The sequence below is a fragment of the Sylvia atricapilla genome, chromosome 7 (genome assembly GCF_009819655.1).
Source record: "Sylvia atricapilla isolate bSylAtr1 chromosome 7, bSylAtr1.pri, whole genome shotgun sequence".
Lineage (NCBI taxonomy): Eukaryota > Metazoa > Chordata > Aves > Passeriformes > Sylviidae > Sylvia > Sylvia atricapilla.
This window is the reverse complement of record NC_089146.1, coordinates 12,082,947-12,096,313: the sequence shown is the minus strand read 5'-3', so window position 1 is coordinate 12,096,313 and position 13,367 is coordinate 12,082,947. Positions and strand designations below refer to the sequence as shown.

Genomic DNA, 13,367 nt, shown 5'->3' with positions numbered 1-13,367 from the left:
AGGAACATAACTGTTTATAATGAAAACCTTGACTCAAGAATTGAAAGACTGTCATTGCTCATCACAGAGATATGCTCTTTCTATTCTCTTTGTCTTTAAAGGTGATCTTCATCAGCATCTTAACATCTCTGCCAGTTTTCCTATATGTAATGCGAGGTGTGAAGGTATTTTGAACACCTGACATATTTACAGTAAAATCATACTTACACGCACAAAACCATAAATATTAGATTTGTAATCAGTGGTGAAGAAATAGTTTAATGGAGAATGAGGTCACAGTCTATTTAATTTAATTTAAGAACCAGATCCTGTTTATCTAGAGACAGGCAAACATCCACAGACAACTGAACAGGTAAAAAAGACTAAAATGTGAGAAAGCATCAATTACTCCAGACTTCATTGGCTGTGAATTCCTCTTTCACTTTTCAGCCAAGCAGTCTCCTATTTAGGTGCAAATTGACCCATGTTCTCTTGCTGTGAAATGCACAATATTAGGAACTTGATGCTGATGTCATATTTATTGGCCCAAACTTTTCAACCACTAGAAAATCACAAGCTAGCCCTGCCTTGAGGGACACACATTAGTAGTCCTTCGATTCTTCAGGATTCCAAGGAAATCTACCTCTCCATTCTGAAATATGGTTGACAATGAGCTTCCAGAAGGGTAATCATCCCAAATGCTTGTTGCTTTTAGACAAATTAGACCAAAATTTAATCTAAGAGCTAGCAAAAAAAAAAAATCCCAAACCAAATAATTTATCTAGCTTACCACTTCTAGTTTAAAGAAGTTTTGGCTCCAAATTCTGCTTATAAAGAAAGATGCTTGTTTTGAGTAAACAGACAAATGTAGAACATGAGACTACTTCAACAATCAGCCTAAGTTCCTCCTCAGGTAGGCTTCAGCAGTTGCATTCTACTGAACACCACAATGAACCCACCAGCAGGAATCCAGGGCTTGTCCTCAGTCTGCTCTCATACCTTCACTCCCAGGAGAACACATGCTGAATCCTTCTGTTTCCAAAATCCAGGACTTTATGCATCTTCCCCTAATGGTAGAATTGCAGTGTCCTCAGGAAGTGAATAAACTTACTGAAGATGAAGACAGGGAAAGGCAGAATTTTCAGGACTGTTTTCCAGGATGCAGTGGAAGAATGAGGGTATGACTTAAAGATTTCCATCCTGATGATTTTTTTCCAAAAAGGTTTAAAAAGTGCTTATTTTATTTGTAGTAAATGTCCACTACCCTCAGGGTAAATGCTCAGGCAAGTCTCCAGACTGTGAGAACACAACAACCCCTTGCGACTAAAAATAAATCCAAGATTAGCCCATAGCTTGAAGTGACAATTTTTTATTTTAGGCAAAAACAAAAAAATAGGCCAAAAACATTCCGCTATTGCAGTTTGTAAAATTTTCACTGTTTTCAGTAGAAACAGTTCACAAATCAGAACGCAATATTCAAATAACATTGTGCAAAATTGTACTGGCATAACTACACATAGCAAAAAGACTAGTGTAAATCAAGAATTCCATTGAAATTAGTTGAGCTGCTCCAGTTTTACAACAGTGTACATCACCTCAGAATAGGCCCTTTTTTGCAGAACATCCCTGGAATTCCTCTTGCTTACAAAAATTGCTTTACATGCAACAAGTAACCTATCAGTACAACATAAGCAAGAACATCTCCACAAGTTATCACAGTGTAACAGAGGAAAACATGTCAGCCAATTTCATACAAAGGCAAATCTAATGGCAGTTTTGAACATTCCTTGACTGCTACCCTCAAAAATTGCACATTTCAACATACAAAATAATTTAGAATGAAGCCAAGTTATGTTCTTAACTACATTGACAATTAGGATGGATGATGTGTTCAGAAAGGGTTTGTTTTCTTTTTTAACTTGACAGATTTTCCAAAGAGAGTTCTTTCAAAAGTTTTTGTAATAAATGTTAATTTGCAGTGTTATCAGGCCAAGTCCTCTTCTGCTATTCAGACAGACCTGTCAACACTACAGAAGTCTCTGTAGTCAAATATAGTCAAATCCCAATGAAGAGCTATTAATCAAAGACCATACCTTAAGTATTTACTGATGACATGCAATGAAACCAAGCAAGCAGTAACAGGACTCCATTGACGTTTGGAGCATTCAGAAAGAGACTTGTGGTTCAGCTGGGGTACAGGACTGCAATTGCACAGAACACTTGGGAATAGTTAACATTCTCTCCCCACTTGATGTGCAAAGTAACAGCTTCCAAACAGTGCATCCAAGCCATTCTTTGTATAAACAGGCCACTGAGAGCAGAACCCATTTTCAGAGTTGCCGAATGCTCACATCAAAAAAATACGCAGGTACATCTTGCAGTGATTGGTCACTTTCGTTTTCCTGTGTACCCATATTCAGAAAAACAATTCTACAAGACCTCTTTGATCACAGTAAAACCAATTGCTCCCCAGTGCTTTTCACCTCCCTAGGTTATGAAGAGCTTACCTTCTACTGCCCTTCCTAAGAGCAAACATTTTTGGTGTAACACATATCAGCCTGGCTCGGGTCTACGTCATCTGATGAAGGGCACACACCTGAGCTATGGAATTCTATGGAGAAAGCACCGTCTTGATGTTCTCAAGTGCTTGGGTGCTTTTATTTCCTTTTTGCAGGTTATATTAATCTCATGAGGACAAGTAAGAACACACAAGCTTTGCTTTGAAGATGCATGTAAGTGTGCATCAGTTCTGGACGAGAACAGCTCTGCAAGTCTGTACATAGGAAAAAAATAATAAAGGGCTCTCAAAAATACCAGCTCTGCTTCCAACCACACAGATAAAAGCAGCAGACCTATCCAGACTGTATGTGTGCATGCACACAATAAATCAAATGGAAATCAAGATACCCAAGAAGGCACCCTGCAGGAACAATCTCTGTAACTGCAATTCTCTGGTGATTTCTTACACATCCTCCTTTGCCCTCTCAGCTTGATGAAGAAGCTGTCAAGTACTCAGCAAGGAAATATTTAGCAAGGAAATATGGATATCACTGGCACTGAGTTTCTGTGAAGACACCAGTCAGCATTTTAGAGATGGCAGGGAGAAAGAACATGCAATACTTTAGCAAGGAATTACTGTGGTACCACTGAATTCTCTTAAAAAGCAGTAAGTTTGGCCTGAGGCAGAGGAAAGGTTAATGGATATGACTTTGTTTCCTTCTTCCCAAAAAACTCAGCCTCAGTGTTTTTCAACAGTCTCAGACTCTGAATTCCAGGAAATTGTATTTTAGAACAAATCAAAAAATAGCCCTGAGACTAAACATACTTCATAAGAGCTGCTATTGCTTTACATAAATCAAACACAGCAATCATTTACTTCCACAGTAAGCAATATTTAATTTTCACTCCCTTTTTTTCCTCACTTAAGACATGTACCTGAAACCAAGAATTTCTTTCCAAGATATATGTACTTAAGCACTCTCTGTTACTTTTCCAAGTACTTAAATGGTACAGGATTGTGGCACCAAGGAAGGAAAGAATAGCTGATGAAGGTCAGTCTTGACCAAAGGAACTCTCTTCCCTTGTGCCTCGAGTTTTTGAAAAAACAATTCCAATAATCACAATTGTCACCATGGACTTCATTGTAATGAACTCCTTCCTTGTGATTTAAATAGAATTTACAACCAGAGTAACATCATTTAGTATATCTCAAAATCAACTGCTGGTGTTATTGAACACAACCACCGGCCTTTAAGTGTGGCTAGAAGTGTAGAACACCAAGAAAACAAGAATATCAAATGTGTCAAGTTATGCATAAAAATAGACCTTTACTTTTTCTTCAGCTACAAAGTAGGCAATCAAGGAACTGACTAGGTCTATGCATAGTTAGGATTTTAAGTAAACCTAAAGAATTTGAACTTTTTCAGTAAAACCGTGCTTGTGTAATGCACAGGTCAGCTCCCCCACAAAAATGAACATCCCACTCTATACACAAAAAAATTTTTAGAAAGCTCCATGCACTCTCAAAGTTATTTGCAAATCGATTCAAATACTTTAGCTAACAGCTATGCTATGGCACAAGACAGCACATAAAAAATTTAAGGCTAATTTTTGTCTGCACACATCAAAGCTGGTTTCAGAACAAGAGCTGTCATATTTTCTTAACTCTGAGTCTTCAGTGTGGATTCATAATAATCTTGAGCTGCCACAGCAATAGTAGAGTTGTCCTGCATATAAAAAAGACTGAATGTTGTCCTGAATGCAGTTTTTTCATAAAAAGCAAAAACTTCACACATTTACATTTGGTTTTTGTCAGAGCAGCTCACTAATTTGTACAGTACATTGTCCGATAACATACAAGGTAAACTACCAGAGAGATACTTAAAGTACTACAACAACAGGTGCAAAAGAAACTCCTACAGTAAAAGCCCATTGCTGTTTGGGAGAGTCACACTGTGATGAAAACAAACATCAGAATGCATTTTGGTGAAGACAGTGAAGTGTCAAGGCTGTAATAAAGGCTTTTTGTCAACTTTAGCCCTTCTTCACGGCTCTTAACTGTTCAGTTAAGATCTCCTAATAAAGCACTAGGCAGTTTGGCAACAATGAAGTTCTTTACATGCTACTGTTACAGAAATAGAAAACAGACTTAAAAAGCACTTCCTTCACCTGAATGTGATCTGGATTCAGTCACACCAGGTTTAAATGAACCTATCTAAAGCAGTAAATTTTAGACTTCAAATTGCACTGTAGTGTTTCAGAAGAAACAAATTAATATCCACAAAGCCTAGAAAACAACTATTAACTGGCGAAATTACACAAGTTTGATGCACAAAGCTGCTTATTTTAAAATAACTCTGTTCCTCAACCACTCCAGGTGACTGACAATGTCAGTGCAAATCAAAACTGTTACTTCAAAGCAATCCTGTCCATTTTTGTGGGAAGATAGATAGTAAACCAAATTATCCTTGTTTGCCAATTTAACAGGTGAAATACTTTCATATTTCCTGGTACAACTTTAATTGACTGATTTTTTGGCATAACATTTTGAAAATAGTATAAATAGAGAGCTTGCAAATTCTAGTATGATTTACACTTAATTGCTGAATAAAGTACACAGCAATCATGGTTGCTAATAAAGGATTGAAAAGAACAGCAAATATGCATCAAAATTATGATCATTCTCTGCCCACATATGCAGGGTTTGTTATTTTTCTCTCAAACAAAATGTTTGCAAGCAAATTCATCATATTAAGCACTGAACAAGACTGCTATATTTGCAGTGTCATCTTTAAATAGTTGCCATTATGAGGAGACCTGAGAATACAACTGATCCACGGAGGCTGTATAGATGGAAGTTGTGTGTATGCAAGCCAGTGAGACCTGCCTGTGTGTAACAGAACAATATTCAGACCCAGACAGTGCCCACAATGACACCTACTTTGAAATTACTGACTCAAACTCTGTTGACGAGGTACAAGATCAACTTGTTTTGTAAGTGACTATGACACTGGTCTTTAGGTCATTGCAGTTTTCTGCATATCTATAATTATATTAATTCAAACCCAAGTAATGCACTCCAGGAACACATGAGAAACCTCAGTGAAGTTCCTGAACAGTTTCTGTTTGCAGTTGCCTTCCCCCCCCATTTTTGCCTTTTATTGTAATTTCAAAGCAACCATTAACTGCCACGTTACCAGGACAAACCAAGTATCAAAAAAAAAAATCCTCTGTTTTACATGCCAGCCTAAGCTGCTAGTCAAAAAGAGAGAACATATCTGCTGCTGTAAACTTCTGCATAACAGATATCATGCCTGACAAACCATCACCTTCAACGGACACACAAACACCACTACAACAAAAGGGAGGAAACCATGCACAGGTATTTCAGTATTATGTGGCCAGGGTCTATAATACAGTGATGAGTCACGTCAGAGCAAATTTGTACCAAGAGTGATTAATGATTCAGGCTGACTCTTAAGGATCTAAGCAAGCCTGTAAGAGCCAAGTATTTTCTGAAGAAAGAATACTGAGTAAGAGGATAGTACGTTTTTTCCCTACATCTGCACAAAAATTCTATGGACAAATAGAACAATACCAGGGCAAGTGCTTTAAAATGTAAATTTCCAGCCAATAAACCAACACTAGCAGGAATTCTGTGAAGGAAGGAGTTTTAAGAATGTGACTTACCAGAAGCACAAATTTTTGATATTAAAAAAACTTACACTATATACTAACACTGTTTTTGCATACTCTTTTGTTTTAAAAGTTTCAAATATTAACTTGTCTTGCTTTGTTTAGGTCTGAGGCTGTTCAGCAAGGTCACATAATTTGAGACTGCTGTAATAGTTCAGCAATCCTTTGGTCCCATCAGCTGTAAGCCAGCCAAGTACAAAAGAACCTTCCCTACCAAAGGAAAAAAAAAAAAGAAAAAAAAAAGGTAGGGGATCATCACCAGGAAACACCATCTGCTACAAACCAGAAAAGGCAAAATTTTGTTACAAAATACACATTTTCATACAAAAGACATCTTGCAAAACCATCTGATTGCCCCTCCCTCTGAAGATTACAATGGTAAATGGGATCGGCTGGCTGGTCTTGAGATTTGTTTTCATGGGGAAAGAAAAGTCAGAGGACACACACCATCACAACAACTGGTCCTTTAAATGGCAAAGGAATATGACAGACTGTTTTCACCAGTGTTTAAAAAAAGCAGGAGAGAAACAGAACCAGAGTCTTCAACAGCAGAAAGTACAACAGCATATCAGCTGCTGCATCCTCCTGAACTTCTCAATGTGCTACCAAACTGTCAATTATACAAACAGTTCGATCATGGCAGTGCCATAAATTGTTAAAACAATGCGTGTGTGTGATCAGAAAGGTCCAGTCAACTGGTTCCATTTGTTTCCCAGTAGTTGCCCAGAAAAATGTCAAGACAATCTAAATTATTCTTCAGCTTCCTCAATACATCCTGGCTGCTGGAGCAGAGAGGTCTGTGGTAGTACGGTACTTGTTCCACGAGAGATCCTGTCTTGATCTGTGCTTGCAGTCAAGGAGGCCATAGAAATGGGCTGTAACAAACCAGGCGTCATGCTGGAGGAGACAGTCAGGCTGTGTGTAGTGCCCTTAAGTGTGAGATCCTGTGTGGGAAGAAGTGGCTTGAGGATGCTGACAAGACAGAAAGCAGAGCCACTTTTCGGAATGAAATTCACTTTGTTCTTGTCAGGGCAATAGAAGGCTGGAATTTCGTGCAATGGCTTTGGCCTAGAAATAAAATACACACAATAGTTTCATGGAACAATCAAATTCTGCCAATGGCAGGGATGTATTGCTGAACACATCACCAGAAACAAGCCAAGGTTTCAATGTGAAGTATTTCAGCTACTCAACAATGCCTTAGTGACATTCACAGCACACAGCAAATGACAAGATGGCTTAAACCACTTGTTTACACGTGCTGCAAGACAACAGCATATTCTTAGGGCAGGCTGTTTCCAAACCTAAGGAACCTAACCAACTTCATGCTTGATCACAAAGCCTATCCATGAATTAGCACATTCATCATATGAGAAAGTATTTTCAATTGTGTTCTTCAGAAACTTTCACAACCCAATCAATTCTGCCCCACATACCGACACTGTTTATACAGCAAGCCATGTGAAAGAAAGCTGGCATAGCAATGATCCTAATACTGCATATCTCAAAGGGGCTCACCATCATCAGGGGATCCCCTTTTCTATACTTTTGCCTGCTTTGCTTGTTCACATGAGAATGCCCTGACTCTCCGCAGAAGATGACCCCAATCTTACTAAAAAGCTCAATGCAGAGAGTAAAGTGTAGTTTTCATTATCAAGTACCTACAACGTGGGAAGGAAGTGTGGAACACATATTAAGATCTTGACTTGCAGTTTTGCCATCTCAGCAAAGATCTCAGCCCAAGACATGCTTTAATAAAAATAGAGCTGGAATGGAAATCACGGATAGTTTAGGAATGCTTTCTGTGTTCACTTCTGCGTTCTAACGCCGCAATGTAAATCTGCTTACAGTAGACAAAGTCTACTTCAAGACAGAACTACAGAGATCTGCTTTAAAGTCTCCCTGTACTGCTTGAAAATAGTCATCAGAAGTTTTTATTCACTTTTTGTTGTTGCCAGCATTGTCCTTTAGCCTATAAACTCTCCCTCCCCTCCTTGTGTTTGTAAAAGAGCCATGTTCACTTCTATCTTTGTTTTACTAAGCCAAGCAAGCCAATCTTCCAGCATATTCTTGAGAGATAGTTAATTCTGAAAAGTCATTCTGTTGATGAAATAGGGGACATTTCCATGCCAGCTGATTTCCCCAAATGTCCAGAAAATTCACCCCACTTGCAAATTTTCTTCCCCAAAGAAGAAATCCTATACAGGATTTTCAAATAGAAATTCATCAACAAAGGTAGAGCTTTAAACACGTATACTCATGTATTCCACAGACACATGGAATTCAAGTAATAGACATGAAAAGATGTTTTTCTTTTTACGAGACTGCAGTGTCTAAGGACTGCAATAGCAAGGTAGAAACTTCTGTAGAAGCCTGTTTCACTCTACAGCAGAACAGTCCTACAGTTAGGCAGAGAGGACTTCCAAAAAGAAATGCAAATACAAGTCAAACTCCACTAGATTATGCTCCTCTAGCAAGTGAATACTATCTGTTGGCAACATGGTTTACACAGGCTAAAAGAGAGACAGGAAACTTCAGTTACTGTAATCCTTCCCACATTGCTATGGGACAGGCTGTAGAAACTTCCCAAAATCCATTTGCACAGATCAGTCGAGCTCATTTTTTTTAAAACTAACATTTATACAAGATGGAATTCTTGAGATAACAGTGGCATAAGAGAGTTGTAATCAATCTATACTCCTTGTGTGACAAGATGCAATTTTTAACTTTAGGTTAAGATTCTTGCATACAAGTGACACAAGGTTATAAAAACTCCTCTGAAATAATAGTAAAACAATCTCCCAGAATATTCCCAAATGACAAAAGTTGGCTTTTTCAGCATAATCAAAGCATCAAATACGCAGGGTCAAGTTCACTCCTCTGTCACTAGAAGTTTCACAACTACATTGATTTAGCTGAGAAGAATATGGTCTTCAGAGTCTAGATTAGTGGATGTGCCTGTCGAGCCATGACATACATTAGCTGATGCATCTGCACTACAGTCTGTTATCACCTCTCTCCCTATTTGATTATTTGAGCTCTTCTCCCACTATCTGCCAGGTAAGAGACTCTCAAATTATGCTGGTTTTTAAAAAACACCACTCAAAATTTTAACACTCAATTCCAGCAGTAAAATACATACAGATATGCCAGTATAAAGTCACACCAAGAAATAGAGATCAGGCTATTAGCATGGCTTCAACAACGGGACTAATAACTTCTATCTGACACAAAATCAAGAAAGCAATAATTAATCTGATCTTTAGATGTTATTTCTTATGTAGCAAAAATCAACTTACAAGTTTTCCTCAAAGACTTTCACCTTTTCACAGCCCTCAGGAGGTTCACGCTTGAACATGTAGCTGTTGTTGGGTTTTGGTGAGGTAGCATATTTTGGCAAGGGAGAATTATTCCCATTTTCTGCAGGAACAGAGTTTCTCATTACTGAAATGTGACACACAATAAAAAAACCACAAAAGCTACCTTGAAACGCCCCCTGAATTTAAAGCCACTTCATTACGAAATTCAGTGTTACGAAATTCAAAAACATTTTCAGTTGCCTTGAAAGCCTTCATTTGCAAATAAGCTTTCTTATCTCAATTCCTTTCCTTCTTTCTATTTCTCCTTACAACATTTTCAGGCTGCTGCAATCTCCATGATTCCTGGATACTTTCAATTTGTAACTGCAAATCTAAATCAATGGTTCTATGCTGCCATCACTTACCCAAAAGAAATGGGAAGAAGCCATATTCTTAGAAAAATACAACAGATTTACATTGAATTATAAAATTCTCCTAGGATCTCTCAAAAGATTTCAGATAAAGAAAGAATAATTAAATAAACCCTAAACACTTTATGAGTGTGTGTATATGAAACTCTATAAGGTTGCAGATTTTAAGATCATAAAAAACACCCATCACAAGCAACAGGACTAGTGTGCTGTTTCACCTGATACTGTACATTCTGGCTTCTTCAACCTGCTTAAAACACTCAAATAATCTATTATCTAAAAGAAAAGCTGGAAGGCACATTCCTCAGTCACATCAATCCAGCTTTAATTAATGTATGTACATACAATATTTAGAGCAATTTGGAAAAAAACAGATCACATACAACCCCCCCCCCCCACCTTTCTACCCTCTCTGCAGGGAACAAACCCCCTCTTTTACCTATGGAGTTACATGCACCACCTAAGTTCATCATTGTTGAACTTTCCAAGTGACACGGTACCTTTATCTCTGGAATCACCAAGGAGATCATCTGCAGAACATGGACTTTCCTCGCTGCCTTCATTACAGATGGTAAGAAAAGAGGTTGGAGACACGGACTGGGAGCGGCTGCTGTTGTTACTGCCCTTGTCTGCTCCACCGGGTGTTTGGGTGTCAATGCTGCGAGTGCTGCTGCTGCGCTGCACCAACGGAGGCGGGGCACGGTGCCCGTCTGGAATATCTTGAGGCTGTTAAAAATTAAAAGTATCAGACAGCTGCTCTTGTCTGGGTAGCAATTTCTTTGCATTCAGTAATGGTGAGGGTCTTTTGAGGTCAAAAATTCTATTTGTTACATGCAACTCTAAAAGAAACTAAAACCTCAGGTTCAGAAACTAAGGACAACAGTTTTGAAGATTTCACATCATCACAGAATTGCTGTGGCTAGAAGGAACCGCTTAAGATTATCAAGTCTAACATCTCTGCTCAAGCAGACTCAGGTAGAACAGTGTGTCCAGGACTCTGGTCAAGTTCTTAATATCTCCACAGACAACGTTTCCACAGCTTCTCTGAGTAACTTCTGAGCTCCGGGTTCTGCACACCCTCACACAAAAAACCTAACATTTTTAGATTTATGCCCACTGCCCCTTGCCCCAGCACAGGGCACCACTGAGAAGACACCAGCTCCCTCCATTTCTGCACATGAGATATTTATGCACATTGATTCTGCAGAGCTGTCCCTCCTCAAGGCTGAACACTTTTACCTCTCTCAGCTTCTCTTCTTATCAAAGACATTCTGGTTCCTTAATCACCTTCACAGTCTGTATTTCTGAGACCATATTACTAAATTCACCTCTAAATGCCATTAAAATAAAATGAACATTAAAAATGGGCAAATTATGGCTCACCTAGGATGGGGACAGTTCAGCATGGGCAAAAAAGAGTTACTACAGAAACCCTAAAAACAGACATTCTGCTTTTCCTGTTTCACTGAGATTTCTTATTTAGGAAAAAAGGTTCCGATTCAAGCTTTAACTCTTCCATTCCTTTTGCTTTCCAAGAGTCTTTTCAACTAATCTTATTAAAGAAAACAATAAATATAAAAATAAATTTAAAAAATCCAGACAAATTTAATTCAAAAATGGTGCAAAATAAGATTTATGACTCGATCTCAAAGCAAAACCAAAATAATTATATAGAGCAACTGGTGACAGATACATACAACAAGTTGTTCCTCTTTGTCTCCTGTCTCCTTAATTATTATCTCAATCTCTTGATTCAATCCTTCTACGCTGTTTCGGAATCGTGACCCCGTTGATTTGGTAATAGGTATCACAGGAACGAGAGCACTCTTTGGGATGGGAGCCTAAAGAACCAGAGACAATAAGAAAACAATGTAGATTTATTTATAAAACAAAGTTACTATTTCTACCCAAAAGTGACACTTGAAACAGAACACATATACACTTCACTATCAAGGATTTACAAGAAACCATAGTGACTGTGTTCAAATGGATGCTTGAACTGAAGAAAGACATCCTTGTTTCAAGTACGATTTCTAGCAGGAGAAGTTGTATTAACTAGTCTCAAAATCTCCCCTGATATAGTCTGCCTCTAGCTTGACACAGTTTTACATGTGAAAATAAAACAGTAAACATTTAAATGCAAGTAATTTTGAAGCCTTTAAAATGCAGTCACATTTCTCCTAGAGTGAGCTGTACCACAATGTCACATCACCCATTGTTGGATTGTAACCACATTAAAATTGTATTTTAATGGAAATCTGTGGTCACCTGGAATAATATAACACGTGCAGAAGGAAAATTATTCCACAAATGCAAGATTGTACTACGTTAAAAATTAAGACCAATGTATTAACAGAATTAAGACAGAATAAAAGGTTGACAAGCCAGCTTAGGGAGACTTCCACAGAAAGAATAAAATCCCAAACCCAAATGTCAATCCCTAGTTGCTTTGGAATGAAGATTAACAGTTGAAAAATCCAGTGTTTCAAAATATGCACAAAAACTTCATTCTAAGAAAACACATTACTGAAATTTTGCAAAGCTCCCTTTGGCACACCACAACTTCTTGAGATTTCCCAGTGTCTCCATTGGCATCTGCCCTCCTGTTAAAAAAGCCTCCCTACCAGAATATTAGAAGATTCTGCACTCGTTAAGCAGGAGTATACTACAGTTAATATAATACTTCCTGCAAACATTTAGTTCAACTCACAGAACAGCACAACACACTTAAGTCACAGTAGAATTCCCATGGAAAATTCCTGGAGTCTCTGGCCTAGTGTGCCATGATGGAGAGCAACTCCTCTACTGACTGAAGCACCAGCATTATCTGGTCTTCAAAGTGCATTTTTCTGAGGGGGTTTTATTTTAATTCTTACTTTAAGTAACAAGACTACATAGACAGACACCAAAGCATTTTAATTTCCTGTGTACATTCTCTAAAACCACACAAAGCCTATCTGGCAGAAAATCTACCTCAAAAAAATTAATGTAAACAAGATATTTTAAGCACAGATGATAACGGAGACTTCTTGTCACAATCACAAGTCTCTACGGCAGCAAAACTCATGAATTATATTGGTTCTGCTTTCCTGAAACATTAGGTTAGCCATAAAAAAACCCCAAAAACCAAACATCTCAAAAAAGACTTGCACAAGAACTACAAAAGCTTCTGTTCAGGAAATGCTCATCACTCTGTTTCTGTCAACAAAAACTAAACATTCTCATAGTGGCCAAACTTAAAAGAGTTCCTGAAGTTTTGCCTGAAGATGAAAATAAAAAACACTGGAGAAGAGCACAAAAAAGTCTGAGAAAGCAACCCTGCTAATTCTGTTCCAAGCAAGGCCTTGGCTCAACAATCCAATAAACTAATACAGGTTGATATTCAGTCACAATGTAGATATATCAGCACAACTTCAGGCACTAAAGGCTGTTTATGCACCCATTATTCAGTACACACACTCCT

General features: G+C 38.1%; 1 protein-coding gene across 1 annotated transcript in view; it reads right to left on the bottom strand.

The window, feature by feature from the left end:
- Nucleotides 1-1,332: 1,332 nt before the first annotated feature.
- Nucleotides 1,333-13,367, bottom strand: part of FAM117B (family with sequence similarity 117 member B) — a 28,131-nt gene continuing 16,096 nt past the window's right edge. The window contains exons 5-8 of the mRNA XM_066322625.1: nt 11,602-11,745; nt 10,405-10,630; nt 9,474-9,594; nt 1,333-7,242 (exon numbers count right to left, since the gene is read on the bottom strand). Coding sequence (XP_066178722.1) covers nt 6,924-7,242; nt 9,474-9,594; nt 10,405-10,630; nt 11,602-11,745 — 810 coding nt within the window. The 3' untranslated portion in view covers nt 1,333-6,923. The remainder of the gene's footprint in view (nt 7,243-9,473; nt 9,595-10,404; nt 10,631-11,601; nt 11,746-13,367) is intronic.